At 46.1% G+C, this 19,227-nt stretch overlaps 2 protein-coding genes across 2 annotated transcripts in view; one reads left to right on the top strand and one right to left on the bottom strand.

Moving 5' to 3' along the window:
- Syn3 (synapsin III) overlaps window positions 1–19,227 on the bottom strand; it is a 320,810-nt gene that overhangs the window by 164,063 nt on the left and 137,520 nt on the right. The window lies entirely within an intron of this gene.
- Timp3 (TIMP metallopeptidase inhibitor 3) overlaps window positions 13,814–19,227 on the top strand; it is a 43,448-nt gene continuing 38,034 nt past the window's right edge. Inside the window, exon 1 of the mRNA XM_051206243.1 lies at window positions 13,814–14,253. Coding sequence (XP_051062200.1) covers window positions 14,133–14,253 — 121 coding nt within the window. The 5' untranslated portion in view covers window positions 13,814–14,132. The remainder of the gene's footprint in view (window positions 14,254–19,227) is intronic.

Genomic DNA, 19,227 nt, shown 5'->3' with positions numbered 1-19,227 from the left:
ATTTTGTTGTAGTAATGCAAAACTGACTGTTATGATAGAGAACAGAGTCCCAGTTGTACCTGATATGCAAGTTACTTTACTGACATTATCAATGACTATTCTTTTACTCTTTCACACCATTGATGATACAGATTGGCCGAGTACCCATGCCCCAGGGAGCTGGAACAAAGAGCTTCTTCTCACACTAGCTGTGAAAACTGTGCTTTTATCAAAACCCCACCTCCCAGATAGGACACAGGTGCACGGCATCATGGGTTGAGCCTTCAAGGTCTTCTGTCTTGATTTCTGTTTTCTTAGGCCCACTTTCCCGCTTACACATTAGCAGCTCCCAGCTTCCTACTATGGGATGACATATCTAGTTTATGCTTCCTTGAGCTGCAATTTCTCAGGTCATCACTAACTAGTCTTACAGAGACCAGAGGAACATGTAATAGGGGTTTCAGAAGTGAGTAATATGGCAGCCCATCAGACAACCCCACAGAGGATGGACTAGCGCTCAAGTGGATAGGTATAACCAAATTGCTGCTGAGCAGCACACTGTTGGTGTTCCTGCTTTCCTCTTCACATCTCTGCAGTCTCTGGTTTTTTCCACACACGTGTTAGCAACGAATTGTTAGCTGATACATCACCCTTGGATGTCTTGCCACAGAGAGCTTTGCAATGAAGGGATTACACCTAGACCTCAGTCACTGTTTTTGTTACTGGCTATGAGCCTGGTGGTTAAAGTGACCTTACCTATTTGGAATCTTGGCTCCACATCCCAGCTGTGTGACCTTGCACAAGCTGCATGGCCTTGGACTAGGTACTGAGTTTCCTGTACTTGGTTTCTTTAGTCTTAAGGCCCTGATGATCTGGAGTAGGGGAGAGAGTAAAGAGAGTAAGTGTAGGGTAGTGCTTAGTGGACTTGGCACTGAGCACATGGAGCCAGGTTGTTGTGTCTGTGTGTTCTTTTCCTCTCCATCGCCTCACTTTACTTCTCCTTGCTCCTCTTCTTCCCTCTTATTTATAATTTTTATTTATTTTTACCAGCCATTGGCCTTTGGAAGATCCGATGGGAATTTAGAAAGACAATGAACAAACTTGTAATTGTCCTCCAGGACCCAGATCCATAGACTGATGGAAGCCAGCTCTGATTGGAAGGTTGAAGACAATAAGCCATGTAAGACACAGAGGCTCACAATCTTGCACAAGGCCCTGTAGCAACAAGCACACTAGCTGGGAAGACCTTTCTCCTGACTTTGTCATCTTTCCTTATTTCCCTATTGTGCTAATATATCCTTGTATAATGGACTAAGTATCAATTGAAAGTCCAGATCTTAAAGCAGGATTGAATGGCTCTCTTGGACCCTGACATAGATGAGCTATGTGGCCTTAGGCATATTCCCTAACCTTTCTGGATTTTAGTTTCTTCACCCACAAACTAGAAAGGGTTATGCACTAACCTCACAGGGCTAGGTTGAGACTTAATGGATTTGTCCATGTCTGGCCCATAGTATTCACAACCTAAGTACCAGTTTTTATGTTCACTGTTGATTCGTTGAACCAAGCCCACAGTATACTTCATATTTAATGGCCTTCTAATTTGCTCTCTGATGGTTTCCCTTCTCTGGGGCCTCCTGGAATTCCTGGGTTAGAGAATCTTAGTGTTCTGTGTGGATCTGCAGCAACACACACTTCCTTCCTCTTTCTCTTTAGTCCATTACAGAATAGCTGTCATTTTTAGCAGTGCAAATGAATGGGCTCCATACCTCACAGGGACACTTTTTTCCCCTTCCACCATCTCAGAGGGCTGGCTTTCCTCTTGCAAAATTGTTCCTGAAGGGAAAATTCCATGGCAAGAAGGAAAACAGACAGGACTCCAGGCCTTCACATGCCTACAGAAGGAAACTGGCTTCCCTCTGTCTGTGGGACTGGACCCTGAAGGGGTCATATGTTTGTTTCTCCATTTTCTGGGAAGCCATGTGAATCTCCTAATCTTCCCTGTCAGCTGGTCTAGGAACAAATGACCCACAGGGAGAGGTAACCTGCCTCAGCTCTCAATGGAGGCTAGCCCTGACCCTGGACACTTGTTCTCTACTCCATTCCTGTATCTGGGGTCCCTTGGATGATCACTAAGGCCTGCATTGTCTTCAGCTTCTGCCTTGACAGCAGGTCTAAGTTGCCTGGGTGCTTCTCCCAGGGGTTCATGATGCAGCACATGGGCCTGCACATGGGAAGAATAAGAAACAACAGCCTGTGGCATCCTGGCAGAGAGGTGGAGACAAATGGGCTGTGGTAAGCAGATTATACTTGTTGTGTGACCTGGGCAGCTGCTTCTAACCCCAGTGGATGAAGTCCTGTAGGCCCATCCAGAGCTCCCTAGGTTTCAGGAGAATTTGGGAGTGTGAAATTTTCTGAATGTCTGTCAAAAAACAATGTTGTGCTCAAACCAAATCAAGCCCTGAGGCTGCTAGTTTAATGAAAACAAACAAACAAACAAGAAAACATCTGACTTAAAAAGAGCTAACAATGCTTTACTGCCCCAACCACAGCAAGTATTTACAACTCCCAGAACTCCAGTGTCCAGGGCTTTCCCTATTCGAATTCCTCTGTCTGGAGAGTGAGCTCTTGTAATCACCATGAATCTTGTTCTTAGTACCCATGTTCTGTGTAATTCCCTTTTCCCGAGTGTGGCAGTTATTGTGGCATGAATAGACCATGGCTAGAGTGACAAGATGCAATGCCTGCGTCTGTGAACATGACTGTGATGCCCAGTTTGAAAGACTTCCTTTCATGCTGGCTTTGAGGAAGGAACTTGTCACACAGTGAAGCTGTGTATGAAGAGACTCACATGGCAAGGGATCACTGAGGCATGCCAGACCACAACAAGGGAGAAAATTGGTGTTGTAGTTACCTTTCTATTGTTGTGATAAAACACAATGACCAAGGCAACTTGTAAAAGGAAGCATTTAATTTGGCTCATGGCTTCAGAGGTTTGGAGCCCATGAAAGTAAGAGAAGGAACAGCTGAGAGACCACGTCTTGATCCACTACAGAGAGGCACAAAGAGAGCAATAGGAACAGCATGAAGCTTTTGAAACCTCAAAGCCCACTCCCCAGGGACACACCTTCTCTAACAAGGCCACAGCTCCTAATCCTTCCCAAATAGTTCCCTTAGCTGGGGACCAAGTACACCAAGGAGCTGAGAGTTGGCAGCAATTACATGAACAGGGAAACAGGTCCTTCCTCATTGGAGTCCCAGAGGAGATGGGAGCCCTGGGTACCATCTTGGTTTTAGTCCCATAAAAGACATTGTGAAGCAATGCCTGAACTCACAGAAATCAGAGGAACTAATCACAATGGGGACTTGCCCCTCAAGTCCTTCAGTAGAATAGCAAATCACAGTAGGCCTAAGCATACTGCAGGAAGTCTGCCCTCAAAATAATGACGATCATTTCCTCTTGGCCTAAGAGAACACAGGCATGCAAACACTCTCACTCACACAAACATGGGGTTTGAGTGTCTAGTGTATACAGATCTCTGATCTAGACCTTGTGAGGCAGAAGAACTAAATACCCACAGTCACCGGGAGTGGTGGGAAGACCGACTGGTAATGCCTTGATCTTGGAATCCTACTTCTGACTCAGGAGTAGCTGGTAATACAGACATGCACCACTAGGCCTGTGTTCATCTAATTTTTAAAGCAAAAACTGTATTGGTTCTTACTATAGGGTGTGATACACAGGAAGTATTGGAAAGGGAAACCTTATCACCTGAAATTCCTTTTCAGCCCCAGGCATTATCACTTATCACCTGACTTTCAGAAAATGAGTGGCCCTTGGCAACCTTCCTTCTTGGGGCAATACACCTGGGTGCCTGTCCAGGGAAAGGGGAGAGATGTTGACACAAATCACAACCCCTTTCACTTCCTCTCTCTAGCTAGATGCCAGCACCTCTACCCTGCCAAGGGACAGGCATCATAGGATTGCCAGGCCCCCCACGAGTTGGCTCCAACTCCAGCTCAAGGCCTCTGAGCCGCCTTCAAGTTACTGTAAAAATGCAAAGTATTCCAGCCATTTTAATTACTGGGAGTTGCATAAGCCAGAAACGCATTTATTCTAAGAAACAACAGACCAAAAAGAAAAAAATTATTTCACCATGCCTCAAGTTCTCCCTCCTTCCTGCCACTTGTCTCCAATCACAGGCTCCCAGGCCTTAGTCTCTTCTAGCACATGTTGATATGATATCAGATTCTTTTCTTTTCCTTGTAAATTCTTGAAGCAGAAGTTCCAGGCACCTTCAACCAGTTTGGAAAGTCACTGGTCATGCTTCTCTGGACAGGCTGAAGACTTCACCAGGCTCTGTATCACACATGCAGAGAGTGTGGTGACAAAGCAGGGACCAGTAGGCAATGTGGGTCTCTTTGGGCACCAGGTCAGGGGGCTTTCAGCTTTGGAAGCATGAAAATGACTTCTCCATGTGATTCTGAGAAAAAGAACGGACCCAGTCACAGTATTACAGCCATTCTCTAGTGTGGAAAGGAAATACTTAGAGTATCTCCAACCTGCTATGTGGTTGGAGAATCCTCCCACTCCTTCCGAGTCTTCAGCAACCTCTGATCACTTCATTACCCAAACCCAACCTCAGCTTGGCAAGGACATGTTGTGTGTCAGGCACTGTATTAAGTGCTCAGAACTGAAAATTCAACTAACCCAAGCCAGTCCTCACACTGGGTAAAGATGGGCAGCGCACAGCATTGTGGGTAGAGCGTGAAATGTCCTCCACAGTTTATATATTTGAACATTTGGTCCCCAGAAGGTTCTAGAACCTGGGAGACATGGGGCCTACCTTACAGAATTGGATTGATGAAGGTGGGCCATGCAGGTGACTCTGCTTTCCAAGCCTCCAAGATATAACAAGTCACGGCACGAACTCCTGTTCCTGTAGAGAAAGCCTCCTGGACACCATACCTTCCCTGTCATGATGGGGCCAAGACAAATCTTTCCTCACTTAAATCACTTTTGTCAGGTACCTGGTGAGGGAGAAGTAACTAATATAACCAGAAAGTGACAGTCCAAATGGCGTGATACATTTCAAGTTGGGTCATCCTGTATGAATGGCATCTGGCTCAGGAGGGAGACAGTGCTTGATGACACCCTGACTAAATAACAATGTTGACAGTGGCTGTTCAATGATGCTAAGGTAGTGTCCAGCATTCTACAACATCCTTTTGATGTCTCAATATTACAGACAAGGACACTGAAGCATGAGGAGGTAAAATTACATACCCAGGTTTTTATAGTTAAGAAATAGCAACATTGAACTTGTGAATATTTAAGAAGACCCTGCTTTGTAATGTTGACCAATGTCTGTGGTGTAAATACTCCCATCATGACCAGTTCCTAGTTACACTGCACTGTCACTGACTGCAGAATTGAGAAAAGCACAAGAGCAGAGCATTGTGTAATGTCACCACCACGCAGAGAAGAATCAATGGAAACAAGCTTAGAGCCATGAATGTGAGGCTTCTGATGGCTTGACTCATGATTTTATTCCTTTTTAACTTTAAGATGATGGGGAAATGATACTTGCTCAGTAGAAACCATTCTCCAGATTTTGCATTTTTCAGCATTTTCTGAGCTACTGAAGCTCAATAAAACTCCTCTTGATATGCTGGGCAGGAGCAGTGAGCACAAACCCTAAAAGGCCCCCATCAGGATAGTGAGCACTGACATTCTACAGCATCTCTGTAGCTCGGTTCTTATGTTTGGTGGGTCAGGTACATTACATGCCGTTAGGATTATGATATTTTTAATCAATGATGAGTTTATTTGGATATATCCTTATTATAAGTCAAGGAGTATCTGTGATTAGGAAATGATGAAATTTAATGTTAATTGCCCTTGCTTTAAATAAAATTTATTTAATTACTGGTTTTTGGAATTGCAATTTTAATCATGATTATCTTTTACAACTGATTCAGAGAACTCTAGAACATGTATCAGTGAACCAATGTCAGCCAGCCTGGCACATCCCAGGGTTCCAGGACCTCATTTTCAGTACCAAAGAAAGAAGAGGGCAGAGTGAAAGGAGGAAAATGGTCAAAGCATTGGAAATGCTGAAAAAAAGACCTAAAAAAATGGATATGGAGGGAAGAAAAACAATAGCAAAGTATCTTCATTGAGTCTCAGTTTCCTTGATTATAAAGTTGGCATCCAGGGATGGGGACATGGCCCCACAGACAAAGTGCTTGCTATGTAGGCATGGGCACCTGAAGTCAGAGAAGTAGCAAGAATAGAAGTAGTCTGGGCATGGCACATGCCTTTAATCTCATTGCTGGGAAAGCAGAGACAAGCAGGTCCATGCAGCTCACTGGCTGGTCAGCCCAATTGAATCAGTGAGCTTCTGGGTCAAAGAGAGACACTATCTCAAAGAATAAGCTGAAGAGTGATATAGAAAGACAATTCTTGTCAACCTTGGTCCTCCACACCATGTATGACCCCTCTACATACACATAAAATACCTATTATTTAGGGTTGGGAAGGCTGAAGAAGACATCAAAGCACAAGCTCTTTGTAGAAGTGTATTTAAAAAAAAAATGTTACCTCATGCCTACAACACACTTTGTGAAAGACCTCTTGGGCAATTTCATTGTCATCAAGGATGTCTTGAGAGACACTGCTTTTAAACACAAGACCCCAGGGTCAAGTTCAAAGAAATCTACATGATGGCAAGAATAGGCTGTTCTTCTAGAAGTTTCAGTTTTAGTTATTTTGTTTCCATCAAAAATACCTGAAAACAATCCAGAAGCTAATAAATTGCAGTATTTCCAGAGCCAAAAATGTCTACAGAAAGATGAAGGCATGACTAAACTTAAGCAAAGGATTATGATCTAACAGACCACAGTTGGTGCTGTGAGCCCAGCCATCATCAGCATCCAGTAAGATGGGCTTTGATCAGTGGAACCTGCTTCCACCAGAAAGAAAATTAAAGGGCTGGTGAGCTGACTTAGGGAGCAAATACACTTAACACTAACAACACAAGTTTCATAACTAGGACCCTAATGCTGGAAAGAGAAAGCCACCTCCCACAGGTTGTCCTCTGACTGTGACATATATGCTGTGTTACACACAGGCATACACATATAATAAATTTAAACATATGTAATTTAAAAAGAAAAATTTCAAAGTGTTTTGTCCAGAAGTTCCTCTTAGGACCTCAATCCATATTCTAATTCCACACCCACCAACCCAACATGTTCTTCTGGTAAGGACATATGGGGCTCTCTTCAAGGATCAGAATAATAAGGGGTTCCATTAACATGGGTTCTCAGTCTACCTCTTAGTCAGCAAGGACAGTGGCATTGTGGCTGGCTGGTTGGCTGGCTGTCTGGCCGGCTCTCATGAAATGGTTGTACCTCTGAGACTTCTCAACTCTGGGAACCTCTCTGAGAATCCAAGTTTAAGGAGCTGGATCCTAGAACCTCTCATGGTGGATCTGTGATGGTGATACTGATACCTGCCTGCCCCCCCACACTTTCTCCTCAAGCCATTGGCTAGTCTCTTCTTTCAGTATTTGCTAAGTGCCTACCGTGTGCAGGTGCTGCATTTGAGCATTTGAGAAGCACCCAGGTTTGCTTGGGTCTAGAGGAGAATGAGATGTTTCAACCACTAGGAGCAGCAGAAACTGAGGGGGCTCCCAGAGGAATGCATTGTAAGTGGGGCATAGAGGAGAAGCAAGACAATCAACAGACATTCTGAAGCTGGTGGTTCTGGCTGGTTCCTGGCAGATAAGATGGAGGAGGGAGGGCAGGGGCCATAAAATGATGCAATGATGTCAATGAGGTAACAGAGACTTAGGACAAGGCTAAGGAGAGGTCTGCTGCTGTATAACTGTCGGGTGGCAGTCACATGATATTCTATATGAATGGTATAACCTCCAGTTGCAGCCTGGTGCCACAGGAAGAGGCAGAACAGACAAGAACTTGTATGTCTTTGGGGTTTGAGACTTCATTCAGAAAGCCATGGAATGTGAATGGATGGCTTGAAGCAAAGCCTAGCATGGCTTTGGGGTGATATTTGAGAAGATGCTGGGTAGCTGCAAGGCAAGAGAGGAACCCAACAGAAAAGGACTCAGGGCCAGTTATAAGACTGTTGACACTGTCTGGAAAGAATCTCCAGGGTACAATCAAGGGTGGGAATAGTGGGGGTGGGAAAGAGGGATGGGTAGTAGAGATGTCCAGTTCAAGGCTCTCTAGGACATGGTGAATGGTGATGTCATTAGAAGGAATGAGTAATGCTGGAAGCGACAGAAGGAAGAAGACAGTGAGTTCAGGACAACTTGAGGCTGATTAGGTCATTGAATTTGCAAGTAAAATTGTCACAGGGGTATAGACAGGGAGGTCAGGAGACCAGAGGGACATTGTTGCCTTGTCAATCTCATTCCAGTGCAGACAGCACATTGGCCAGTCAAGGCAGGAGAGAAGTGGGGATTAAGCAAGGTGACAGGGGATGCTAAAAGGGAAGGCAAGGAGCTAAGCACAGAAAACTGAAGAACTTGGAGTCTGCCACCGAGGTAGAAGGTACCTGAAGACAGGTAGAAAGTGATAGTGTCCAGACCCTTTGGACTCTCCACCACAGGATAAGCCAGTTACAGTTGCATCAGCCTCCACCAAGGTGAGCTCACACTGCCTTTGCAGAAACATACTTTCCAGCCAGGGTGGTAGGAGCCTGACCATACACCCACCTCATTCTTTCCCTGAGCCCCTGCAATGATGGATGACTGAGACAACCCTGTGGGGGCTAGGCCCCAGACCTTCAGAGAAGTCACAGAGCAGCTAACTCCTCATTGTTAAAGGCAAAGTGCAGGAACCCCAAGGGCATAAGGAACACATTAAACCAGGCTTGCGGGGAAGCTCTCCAGCATCTCACATTATCCTTTACAGAAATAACTGGCTGCCTGAACATACAACCATTAAATGAAAACCAAGAATTGGACTATTTAACTCTACTTCCCATTTCCCACCACCCCAGAAAACACAGGACACAAAATGTCTCTACCACACACATGTGTTCTCTGGCTTAAAATTCCTGGGAATAGCTGTCTATGGAAAGAAATGTGAAAACCTCAGCATTCACGTGAACACAGCCAGAGACCGTACAGAGGGGTCTTCATGTCCCTGGCAGGGCTAGGGGTGGGGGAGCTGGGGTGAGAAACGCCCTACAGTTTTACTGCCATGAAATTGGTTCCAGATGGAAGCCGCGAAAGGTGTTTACTCCCTGCTGGTACCAGGCACAGAGTGAACCTGAAGTACCCACCTTCTTAGGCTCCTAATTGCCCCACTCTGCTGAGGGTCTGGCTAGGGCTCCTGGTGATGGGTGGACCAGGCTGTCTGTTGCTCGGAAAAGGCTATTTTGAATGTAATGACTTTCACATGGACTGTGGGTTTGGGGAAAGGCATTGTGGTTAGGGTCTGGGGGATGGGGAAGCTAAGGTGCTTTCTTATGTGGCAGTGATCGTGACTTAGGTTTGTCAGCACCTTCTCCGGGTTGAACTTCCAGAGTGCCACTTGGAATAGTGGACTGTGGCAAAGTTTGCTGTGTTCCCAGACCTCCCTATGGCCCCCAAATCAGCGATTTACAAGTGTGTCACTTCCCAAGTAAGCCTCAGCCAGGAGTGGAAGAGCTCTGGGCAGCTGTGGAACCAGACGCGATGTTGACTGGGAGCATTGTAGGTATCAGACGGGAAAAGTTCGCTTTGCCCACTCTGGCACCCGCACCCCACTACCTGGTGTGGACTTGTCCCTCTCTTGTCTTCTCAAAGAGTCTCGCAGGCTAAAGGTTCAGAGAACCAGTGTTTTCTGGCTTACAGCGCCCCCTGGCATTAGCCAGAGGGATAGGCTCGATGAGCCCCTCAGAGGAGCGGCCACCTTCAAGCCCAACACTGGGCAGCAGGACTAGTACCGACCTTTGGATCCAAGAGACCATAATGGAAATGAACCCTGTAGTCAATATGCTATCCTATGGGCTTACACTTCAGGAAGAAGCTGCTCAGGTGAGTCAGCTACAAGATGCGGTAAGGAATCTTGAAGAGGCGAATGAAGAGGCTATGCTAAGGAGGTAATATCTAAATTGAGACTGGGAGGACATGAGAGACCAGTAAATTTTGTTCCCGACCCTTTAATGCTTCCAACCCAAAAGACAAACAGAAAGATGAATTGGTGACTACAAGAGGCTCCGTCAGAAACAAGACCCCAAGATTCTTCTGCCCTGTTATCCTCACAGCCTGCACTGGCATTCTTTGTTTTAAGCCCTGTGTCTTGGAAGGCAGAGTAGGACAGGAGAGCAGGGAATCAGTCTTGGGCATGTTAGTTTGGTGTTAAACCTGCTCACATGGTGAGATCTATCTTCCTTACCACCATTTACCTCATCTTTGAGAATCTCCCAGGGAATAATAGACATTTTTAAAAATTACTAGGGGGCACCTTGCTGGGAATCATACAGTTTAATTTTTTATCCAATAAACATGGAGATTTGTACCTGAACAAGGGAAGTGACTTGTTCACTGGGCTATATAGCAGCCATTTCTGTAACAGGTTTGCAAAGGTAAAATAAGACAGAAAGGGAAACACAAACAGGCAATACCCTCTTAGTTACATAGTACTATAAAATGCTGGTCAGCTTAAAAGGATCTGTTTGTATAGTCGGGGTATGGGGTGTGGAAATACATTTGTCACATGTCCTAGCCTGGACAACAGCCCTGTGGATGGGATGCAGATAGAAGCTAAGGAATCAGTGCTCACAATAGCCTGTGGGATGCTGGTAAGTTCTTTCACCCAAAGCTTCTTGGGTGAAGATGAGCAGTCTGAGTGACTCTGTTATCTTTAGATGTCTAAGCAAATACCTTCTATAGGCTCTACCCTCTGAAACCTGATACACAGGTAGTGGGCATGCCCTCGGCTTCCTAGAACTGTTCCAACAGAGAGACTAGGTGAGCCTGGTAGGTGTGATGACAAGTCAGGTGTTGGTTGAAGCTTCTTCAGCTTACCCCAGATTTGTAAATCTGCCATTGTTTTCAGCTATCAGAAGAAAGAAGGAGACCCATTATCTCCACTCTTACCCAAGCTCCAAGTCCACTCAATCTTGTTCACTAAACAGACAACCTAATGTCCAGGGGATATTGCAAGGTCTACCTGCTGTAAGATCCACACTAGGACTCACAGAGTACCTGGCTCTTGTTCCCAGGGTCATGACTAAGCTGACCTTGCAGGGCTGGGCAGTGATGAACATCTTAGCCCAGGCAAAAGAGAAGACTTCTGGCCAAAATTCTCCTTGTGTTCTCTGAAGCCCCCAAATTCTGGGAAAGCAAAAGTAGAAGGATCAAAAGGAAATAAACCCACATTAGCACCTTTCAGGAGGGAAAACAATCCAAGGACACCCACACAGCAAGTAGCTGCCAGAACAAGACACACTTCAGATGGCCTCTCTGAGGAATCTGCTCTGTGACATGTAGCAAAGTGGCTGCTTGACCCTTGTCTTGTGTTCCAGAAAATGCTCTCCTTAGGAAGAAAAACAAATGGCACTTTGGACAAAATGGTCTTGTAATAGGAAAGCAGGGAAGAGAGGGCTTCTAGCCTGTAAGAAGTTTATCCCAAGTGGATTTGTCTACAAGCCCTTCTAAAGCCTTCCACATGACTGGCACTGTGCAAGGTTCAGCGAGTCTCTTAAATCCCACCAAGTATGTCCTCATTCAACCTATTTCCTCTGAATGGCCCCATGTGGTGCCCAAGGCTCAGGCCTCAAGTGGTTACTGGTTATATATCTACACTCAAGTCTCTTGGGACCTTCTGAGGATTAAAAAAGCATTGTGGCCAAAGAGCTCAGGCCTCCAAGTGTCAGGGAAATAATGCAACCATATTCCAGGAGAAGAGCTAGAAGAGCAATGCCTGGTCCACAGCACCAGGGAACAGAATTAAGGAGGGAGGGGCTTTAGAGCTGTGTGGGGATAAGGCAGAAAGATGTGGAAGCTGGGAGTTTACAGCATTCTGGAGGCTGAGGCAGGAGGATTGAGAGCTCAAGGCCAGCACAGGCTACATATATAATAAGACTATCACAAAATAACAACAGCACCAACACCGATAAAAGACACAAAACAACCTGACAAAGTCAGTGCAATCGGAAATAATGTTATCATAATACTCTCTACTCCTGCCATTAAAAACAGTCTCCTCTCTTGGGGATAATCCAAGGTGTTCCCTCAACCTGACAAAGTCAGTGCAATCGGAAATAATGTTATCATAATACTCTCTACTCCTGCCATTAAAAACAGTCTCCTCTCTTGGGGATAATCCAAGGTGTTCCCTTACATTTGCCTTTTTTCTTATAAGTTTTCAGCATTTCTGTAGGAAACACAAATGTCCTTGAAAACCAGACACAGCATAAGGCGGGAGAGAAAGGAAGAGAGTTCTGTAAGAGCCCTATAAGTTAGATGGAATGCTGCTGAGTCCAGGGCATCTGCCTCTTTTGGTAAGAAGAGTCAGTGAGAGACTGTGACAGGAGCATCCCCTTTCTGGGCCTGTTTCCTTAGCTGGCGGTACATGTGACACCTGTTCTTGCCTTTTCTAACTAGAAAGAATAGAGTATGGAATCCTGCTTTTACAAACATACAGCATAGGTCAGGTGTGGTGCCTCATATTTGTAACTAGCAGTGGATAGCTGAGACAGGAGGGTCTTGGGTTCAAGGTCAGCCTGGGCTACGCAATGAGATTGTGTGTCTCAAAAAGACAGAACAACAATAGTGTGTATATACCACACATGCACATATCACAATCAAGAGACTGCTGGTAACAACATTACCAATGATCTTCTGTTACAGTTAGTCATCCAGGGTCCTGGATAGTTTTTTCTGGGACCTGGTCTTATTCCACTTTTGGACAGTTTTACCTCAGAGTTCCTTGGTGAAGGAAGGACTGCTGTCTGCCACCAGTGAGCCCTGCTATCATAGTCCCTGTTTATTCTATATTCTGCCCTCCAAAGAAGACCCAGGCCTTCCCACTTGCTAGTCTCCTAGCATAATGTCATCTCAGAGAACTCTTCTTTTACAGTTCCAGAGAGCAATACCCTTTTTGTCATTCTAACCTAGGTCTACAACTATTCTAGTTTCCTCATAGCACAAGTACAATCACCTAGTTGCAAGGGCTTTGTCTGGTGTCCAGGACAGTGTTGTTGAATGATTTCCACAGCTCCATCTACCCCCAGTGACAACTACTATAGCCAGTCCCAAAAGGTAGAGGTAGGCGCACGCATGTGTGTGTGTGTGTGTGTGTGTGTTGATGAGAAGATAATGTCATCTACCCAAGTGTTTCCTCTTACTCCCTGCTCTTTCTAGGGAAGGTAGGTAGGTGAAATTTTCTTCGAGGCTTCCTTTTAGACTTTTTTCTTTCCCAGGAGGTAGGGTCAAGGACCACAGGACACTGGCTACCTAGGTCTCTTGAAGGGATTGTGCTGCCCGGCTGGGTGGCTAGGAGTGGACACTTGTTTGGGCAGAAGGCGTTCGGAGGGCCGGTGGGCATAAGACAACGGGGCCATAGGGCGCCTTTGCAGCGCACACTGACCCAGGAGGCGCCCAGCCCACCCACTCGAGTGCCCACAATCGCATTATTCCCTATAAGGATCTGAACAGTCGGGGCCGGCCCCGCCCTGTCGCCCCGAGCCCCCCGGCTCCGCCCCCTTTTTGGAGGGCCGATGAGGTAATGCAGCGCTGCTATTGGTCGGAGGGGGTGGGCCCCGAGCTCCCGAGGGGCTGGGTTCCCCTTGAGCCCCTATATCATTCTGCAGCTCTCAACACTGCACACACTGGGCAGCGGGCAGCCGCCAGCTCCGGGAAGCTTCTTCTGCTTCTCCGCTCTGGTTCCCGATCCTTCTCCCGGAAGCCACTCGCTGGTTCCGCGGACTCCGGCTCCAGCCACCCAAGGCCACTTCGCCGAGTCCCACCCCATCCCGCCGAGCTATTTGGAGGGCACTTTCCCGGAGCTCAAAGTTGCCCAGCGTGCACGGTCAGACCCAGCGAGTGAGCTCGGACTGTAGTATCCGCGCTAGCATTCGGCAACTTTGAAGAAAAGAGTAGCAGTCCCCGCAGTGGACCGCAGCAGCTACGATGACTCCCTGGCTTGGGCTTGCGGTGCTCCTGGGCTGCTGGAGCCTTGGGCATTGGGGCGCAGAGGCGTGCACATGTTCGCCCAGCCATCCCCAGGATGCCTTCTGCAACTCCGATATCGGTAAGTGCTCTGGGAGGCCCTAAGCAAGCCTCACGCTGTAGTGGCAGACTCAGTTTCCCTGGGCGGGGACTCTGTGAGAGGAGATGCTTTGCAGCGGGAACCCTAGCAGTATCCTAGTGGTCTCTGGCAAGTGGTCCCTGCTTGACACCTAGAAAATTTCCCCATTGACTCATGAAGGGAAAAGAGCTGGAGGAGGAGAGTCGAAGAAGGTTTTGAAAAGTTGGAACTCTAACTGAAGCGCTGGGACCTCGAGTACTCTTTGCAAGAAGTTGCAAGCTTGTGAGGGCGGGCTGGGGCTGCGGAGTTGCGAGAGAAAACTAGCTTTCAGAGATTGCTTATCTCCTGCGCCCTTGAACTTCATTCTTTTCCTTGAGATCCAACCCAGCATAGCTTCAGGCTCTCCCACCAAGTGCTAATGGAGCTTCTCGCCTGCCAAGTTTGGGTGGCTGGAAAGAGGGCCAGGGCAGGGGTGTTAAAACTAACTCTCTCTCTCTCTCTCTCTCTCTCTCTCTCTCTCTCTCTCTCTCTCTCTCAAGAGAAACCTGTAGGTTTGACCCCCCCCTTCCTAGGTGACCTGCATCTGAGTATTGATGGTGGGCTTAAGGTTACTAGGGGATCAGTTAGCACAGAGCTGTGAAAATTCACAGGAATGTTATTATTATTATTTTTCTTTCTTGAATGTATATGAAGAGGGAGAGTGAGCAATGGATTTGTACCCCCCCCAAGAACAAAGATGCCAAGGGTCTCATCATTTGCAATGATGGTCTCAGAGACTGTTCGCTGATTTGAGAGCCTTGATAAGAGTCAGAGCCCACTGTCCAGAGGGCTCCAGGAGTGCTGGGGACACTTTGTGTTTGGAGGGCCCCAGGTGGAGAGGAAGATGGAAAAGCTCTCTTCCCCCTAGCTCCTAAATCACATGGTCCAATGTCCCTGCTGTGTGTTTGCATGGCAGGGGTGGGACATGAAGCCGCCCTTGGCCTGTGTTGATTCAGAGGTGAAGAATGGAGTATGTGTGTTTTAAGTATAGTCATAAAGGAGAAGGAAATTTTCCACTGGTCTTGGGTGAGGGATTCCACTCTGCAAGTGTGTTGTGGTGAGGAGGTGGAGGGGTGGAGGCTACTGAGGTTGGAGAGTCACTGCTGGGGGCCAGGCAAGCCTAGGGGAAAATCTGGGAGGTGGCTATGATGGCCAGGTCAGTGGATTTGGCTGCCTGGAGTGTTTGTGTGACCTGCAGTCACCCTTGTTGGAGGTTTCCTGGGACCCGCAGGCACACACCCTTCCATGTCCTTGGGATAGGTGGGAACTCATTTTGGGTTGCTGGAGGCCTGGGAAGTTTTTCTCCATTCCCCCGAGTGCCCCCACCCAAATTCCTCTCCACATATCTCTCCTCTCACCAGGCAGTGACATTCCCAGCTAGTTAGTGCAGACTTCTGGTTTTGCTCAGTTTAGAGCGGGGTCCTGGCCTGTGAGCTAGCAGGTGAAGTCTGGGTGTTCCTTCCCGCTTCCCAATGGGCTAGGTGTGTTCAGTTTGGTTTTGTAGTGTGTGTAGGGGAGCCAGGGAATCACATCTCTATCTCAGGTGCCTATTGCCCTGGGGTTCTTACCCTGAAGTTTGTGGGAAAGTGGCAACAGGAATGAGCCAGTAGATCTTGCTCCCAGTGGGCTCTCCTGGAATCAGCCCATTGCTTCTATAAGGGCCCTACTGTATGTGGGAACTGATGGAGTTTCTTGTAATTTCTATGGATTTACTCAAGTAGCAGCTTCTTCCTCTTCATACACTTCTAGAGAAAAGTTAACTTACTAAGAAATATGCCAAACCCAGAACTATGTAGTAGCAGAGAGAGAAAGACAGAGAGAGAGAGAGAGAGAGAGAGAGAGAGAGAGAGAGAGAGAGAGAGAGAGAGAGAGAATTTTCTCTGGCAGCTATCCAGATTCACTGGGCCCTTAGTTTGGTGCACTGCACAAGGGATGAGATAATGCTTTTAAAAATGGGAGGTGTGGGTGTGGGCCTGCTGGCTTGTTGACCTGCTGCCTAACAGCAGCAGTTACCATGGGGCCTCCAGTAGGTGGCTCCCAACTGTCCTCTGGACACTGGAGCCCCCTAAGTGTGCTCAAGCTAGCCTGCCACCAGCCTCTTCTAGAAGCTTCCTGCATGGATTCTCATCCTGGCCAGATGCCATGTTTCCAGAGAGAAGGGCACAGCATGCCTAGCTTAGCCTTTGCTAAGCCCCCGTCACCATCCCACAATGGCCTTCCCTCTCCTGTCTCTTTATCCCTTTCTTCTCCAAAGCCCAGGGGACTGGCACAACCTTCTGGGTGAAGAGGAGTTAAAAGGGGTTTCTATGGCAACTGCAGGTCCTGCACCCTATCAAAGTGTTTAGAAGAATAAACTTACATGCAGGCTTATCAGATACACGGTAGGGCAAAGAAAGGGACTTGGCAGCAGTCACCTCATTTGGGGCCCTCTCTGTACCAGTCATTGCCCCTGAAACTCCTTCAAAACCTTGACTCTGAAGGGACAGGGGTGGGTGCTGGGAATGAAGAAGGCAGCCCTGGCCAGACAGATCATGCTCTGGCAGCATTAGATCAGGAAAGGATGGGTAAAACACTCAGAGCATTCTGGAAATTGGAGAGAGAGAGAGAGAGAGACAGAGACAGAGAGAGAGAGAGAGAGAGAGAGTGTGTGTGTGTGTGTGTGTGTGTGTGTGTGTGTGTGTGTGTGTGTAAGTGTTCATACCATGTGTACCAAGGCTAATAGCATCTTGGCAAGCCTGGCCAGAGAAGGAATGTTGTTGGGCAAGGGGAAGAAAGGGAAGGAAGCTTCAGATCTGCACTGGTGTGCAAGCACTCCAAAGATGTTACCTTAACTCCACAGCAATATCAAGTGTAGGTATTGCATACATTTCTCAGATGGAAAATACTAAGGATAAATGAGGTTATGCTTATGCAAGGCCACCCAGCAGTGGTGAGGAATGCATTCAGTCACAGTTATGATACTCTCCAATTCTCCTTGACCCCTTGGCATCCTAAGGCAGGCATCTGTTCCTAGAATCAAAAGAGAAGTTGTTTTTGTCTAGATTAGGAAAGTTTTTTTCTCAGAACTTTGGAGGCAGCTAAAATGGCCAGAGGTTTTAACTAAGTATCATGTTTGCCAAGGAAGAACTGATTATATAGTTTTATAACAGAAACAACAGAAAAAAAAAAAAAAAAAAAAACAAGGAAATTCCTTATCTTTCCAGTTTTTAGAACCAGGACAATTTGAAAAAGTGACTGTCTGTGTGTCACTGAGGTCATCGAGGAGTGAGGCTAATACAAACCAAACTTTCAGGATGCTTGTGGGAAACAGTTAGGGATTCACAAGGGAGGTGGATGAATGAGGCATGAGCCAGACTGGGTTCCTGGTGGATGCAGTAGGTGCCGTCTGACTGCCCTGTCCCTTTCCCAGTCCCTGGCAGACAAGACTAGAACATGGCTGGGAAGTGGCTCTGGTTGTGCTGGAACAGCAGGACCCATTGAGCTAAGCTGCTGAATGACACATTCCAACAGGTTCATTAATGAGAAACAAAACAGTACAATTCTAGTCACTTTTGCCTTTTGCCACTTTAACCTCTATAGACATGAAGGCCCCTTCTTCCTACCTTTGTCACATCCAACTCCTGGGTGGTCTCAAGAGGCAGTGTGGGATGGGGAAGGGCCTTGGGAAGGGCACAGCTGGGCTCAAATCCTCCCCAGGGTCTTGTTGGCTTTGTATTTTAGGCATTTAGTGGGTCCCTTTAGTCTTCACTCTCCTCATTATGAAAGGACACAAGTAATTTATACCTTTTCAGACCCTTTGTATTCATTCTTTTAAATTTAAAGTTATGATGATGAGTATATTTTATGTTCATCTTTCTATGTGTCAATCGTCCATTCATTTCTATCCACCTGTATACCTATTATCTGTCTAGTGTCTTGTATCTAGCATTGAGCTATCTCTTTTTGTTTGTCTTCTATCATCTAGCATTTCTTCATCCATCCATCTATATAAAAACCAAATAAAGAGACAGTTCTTTTGGATCAGTGCCTCAATCAATGCTATTTACTTCTATTATCCATATATATTCTTTTATCCCTGTAGAAAACTTACAGTGGTTTTTTTTTTCCATTAAAAACTCAAAGAGTTAGAAGATTAAATACTGGAATGCCCTTAATGTTGTTTTTATTTTATCATGTGCACTAGAGAGTCTTACCAACTAATATATGTATAGGTAGGTTACTTTATTCTTCTCTCTCTAGTATTACATAGGATTATAACTTTTAAAACCCAATGACAGTTTTAAAATTGAGTGATTACCATGTGCTAGGCACCATTCTAATAATTAATATGCATTATCTCAGTTAAGTCTCTCAGCAGTTCTAAGAGACAGGTATACTATTGTTATCTTCACTGAAGAAACCGAAGCTCCAGAAAATTTAGGTAACTTGTTCAATGCTATATCTGGTAAGTAACAGAACCTAGTATTTAAACCCATGTAGCCCATCTCTAAGGTATATCCAACTATACTATATAATATGTATACTACTACTTGAGATGATATTACTATGACAATATAATATCCCTATAGATCTACCTTCATTTATTTAGACATCTTCTCTTTATGGAGAGCTAAGAACTAGTCAACCTCAGAAGGGTGTTGGAATAAGTAAGTAGTCACTAATTGTCTTCTGCTCTGTTCATGGGTATTTCTGTAAGGCAAACATACATTTGAAAGTCTTGGACAGCAGTTATGGTATTGTGTGTTTTAATCTTTGCTGCAGTCCACCCTCCAAAGTTTCATGTTGACTTTGTCCTTTTTAGATGTGCAGCTAGAGGAATGGAGGGATGAAGGATAGACATGGAGGCAATATCACAGTGCTGTACTAGGGTATACCAGGCTTTTCTCAAATGGAAAACGATTTTAGACATTTTCTTGGTATTCTGAGGACTTCTGCTTT

This window comes from Phodopus roborovskii, unplaced genomic scaffold (assembly GCF_943737965.1).
Source record: "Phodopus roborovskii unplaced genomic scaffold, PHOROB, whole genome shotgun sequence".
Taxonomy (NCBI): Eukaryota; Metazoa; Chordata; class Mammalia; order Rodentia; family Cricetidae; genus Phodopus; species Phodopus roborovskii.
Note: the sequence above shows the minus strand (reverse complement) of the source record. Positions and strands in the feature narration are given on the sequence as shown.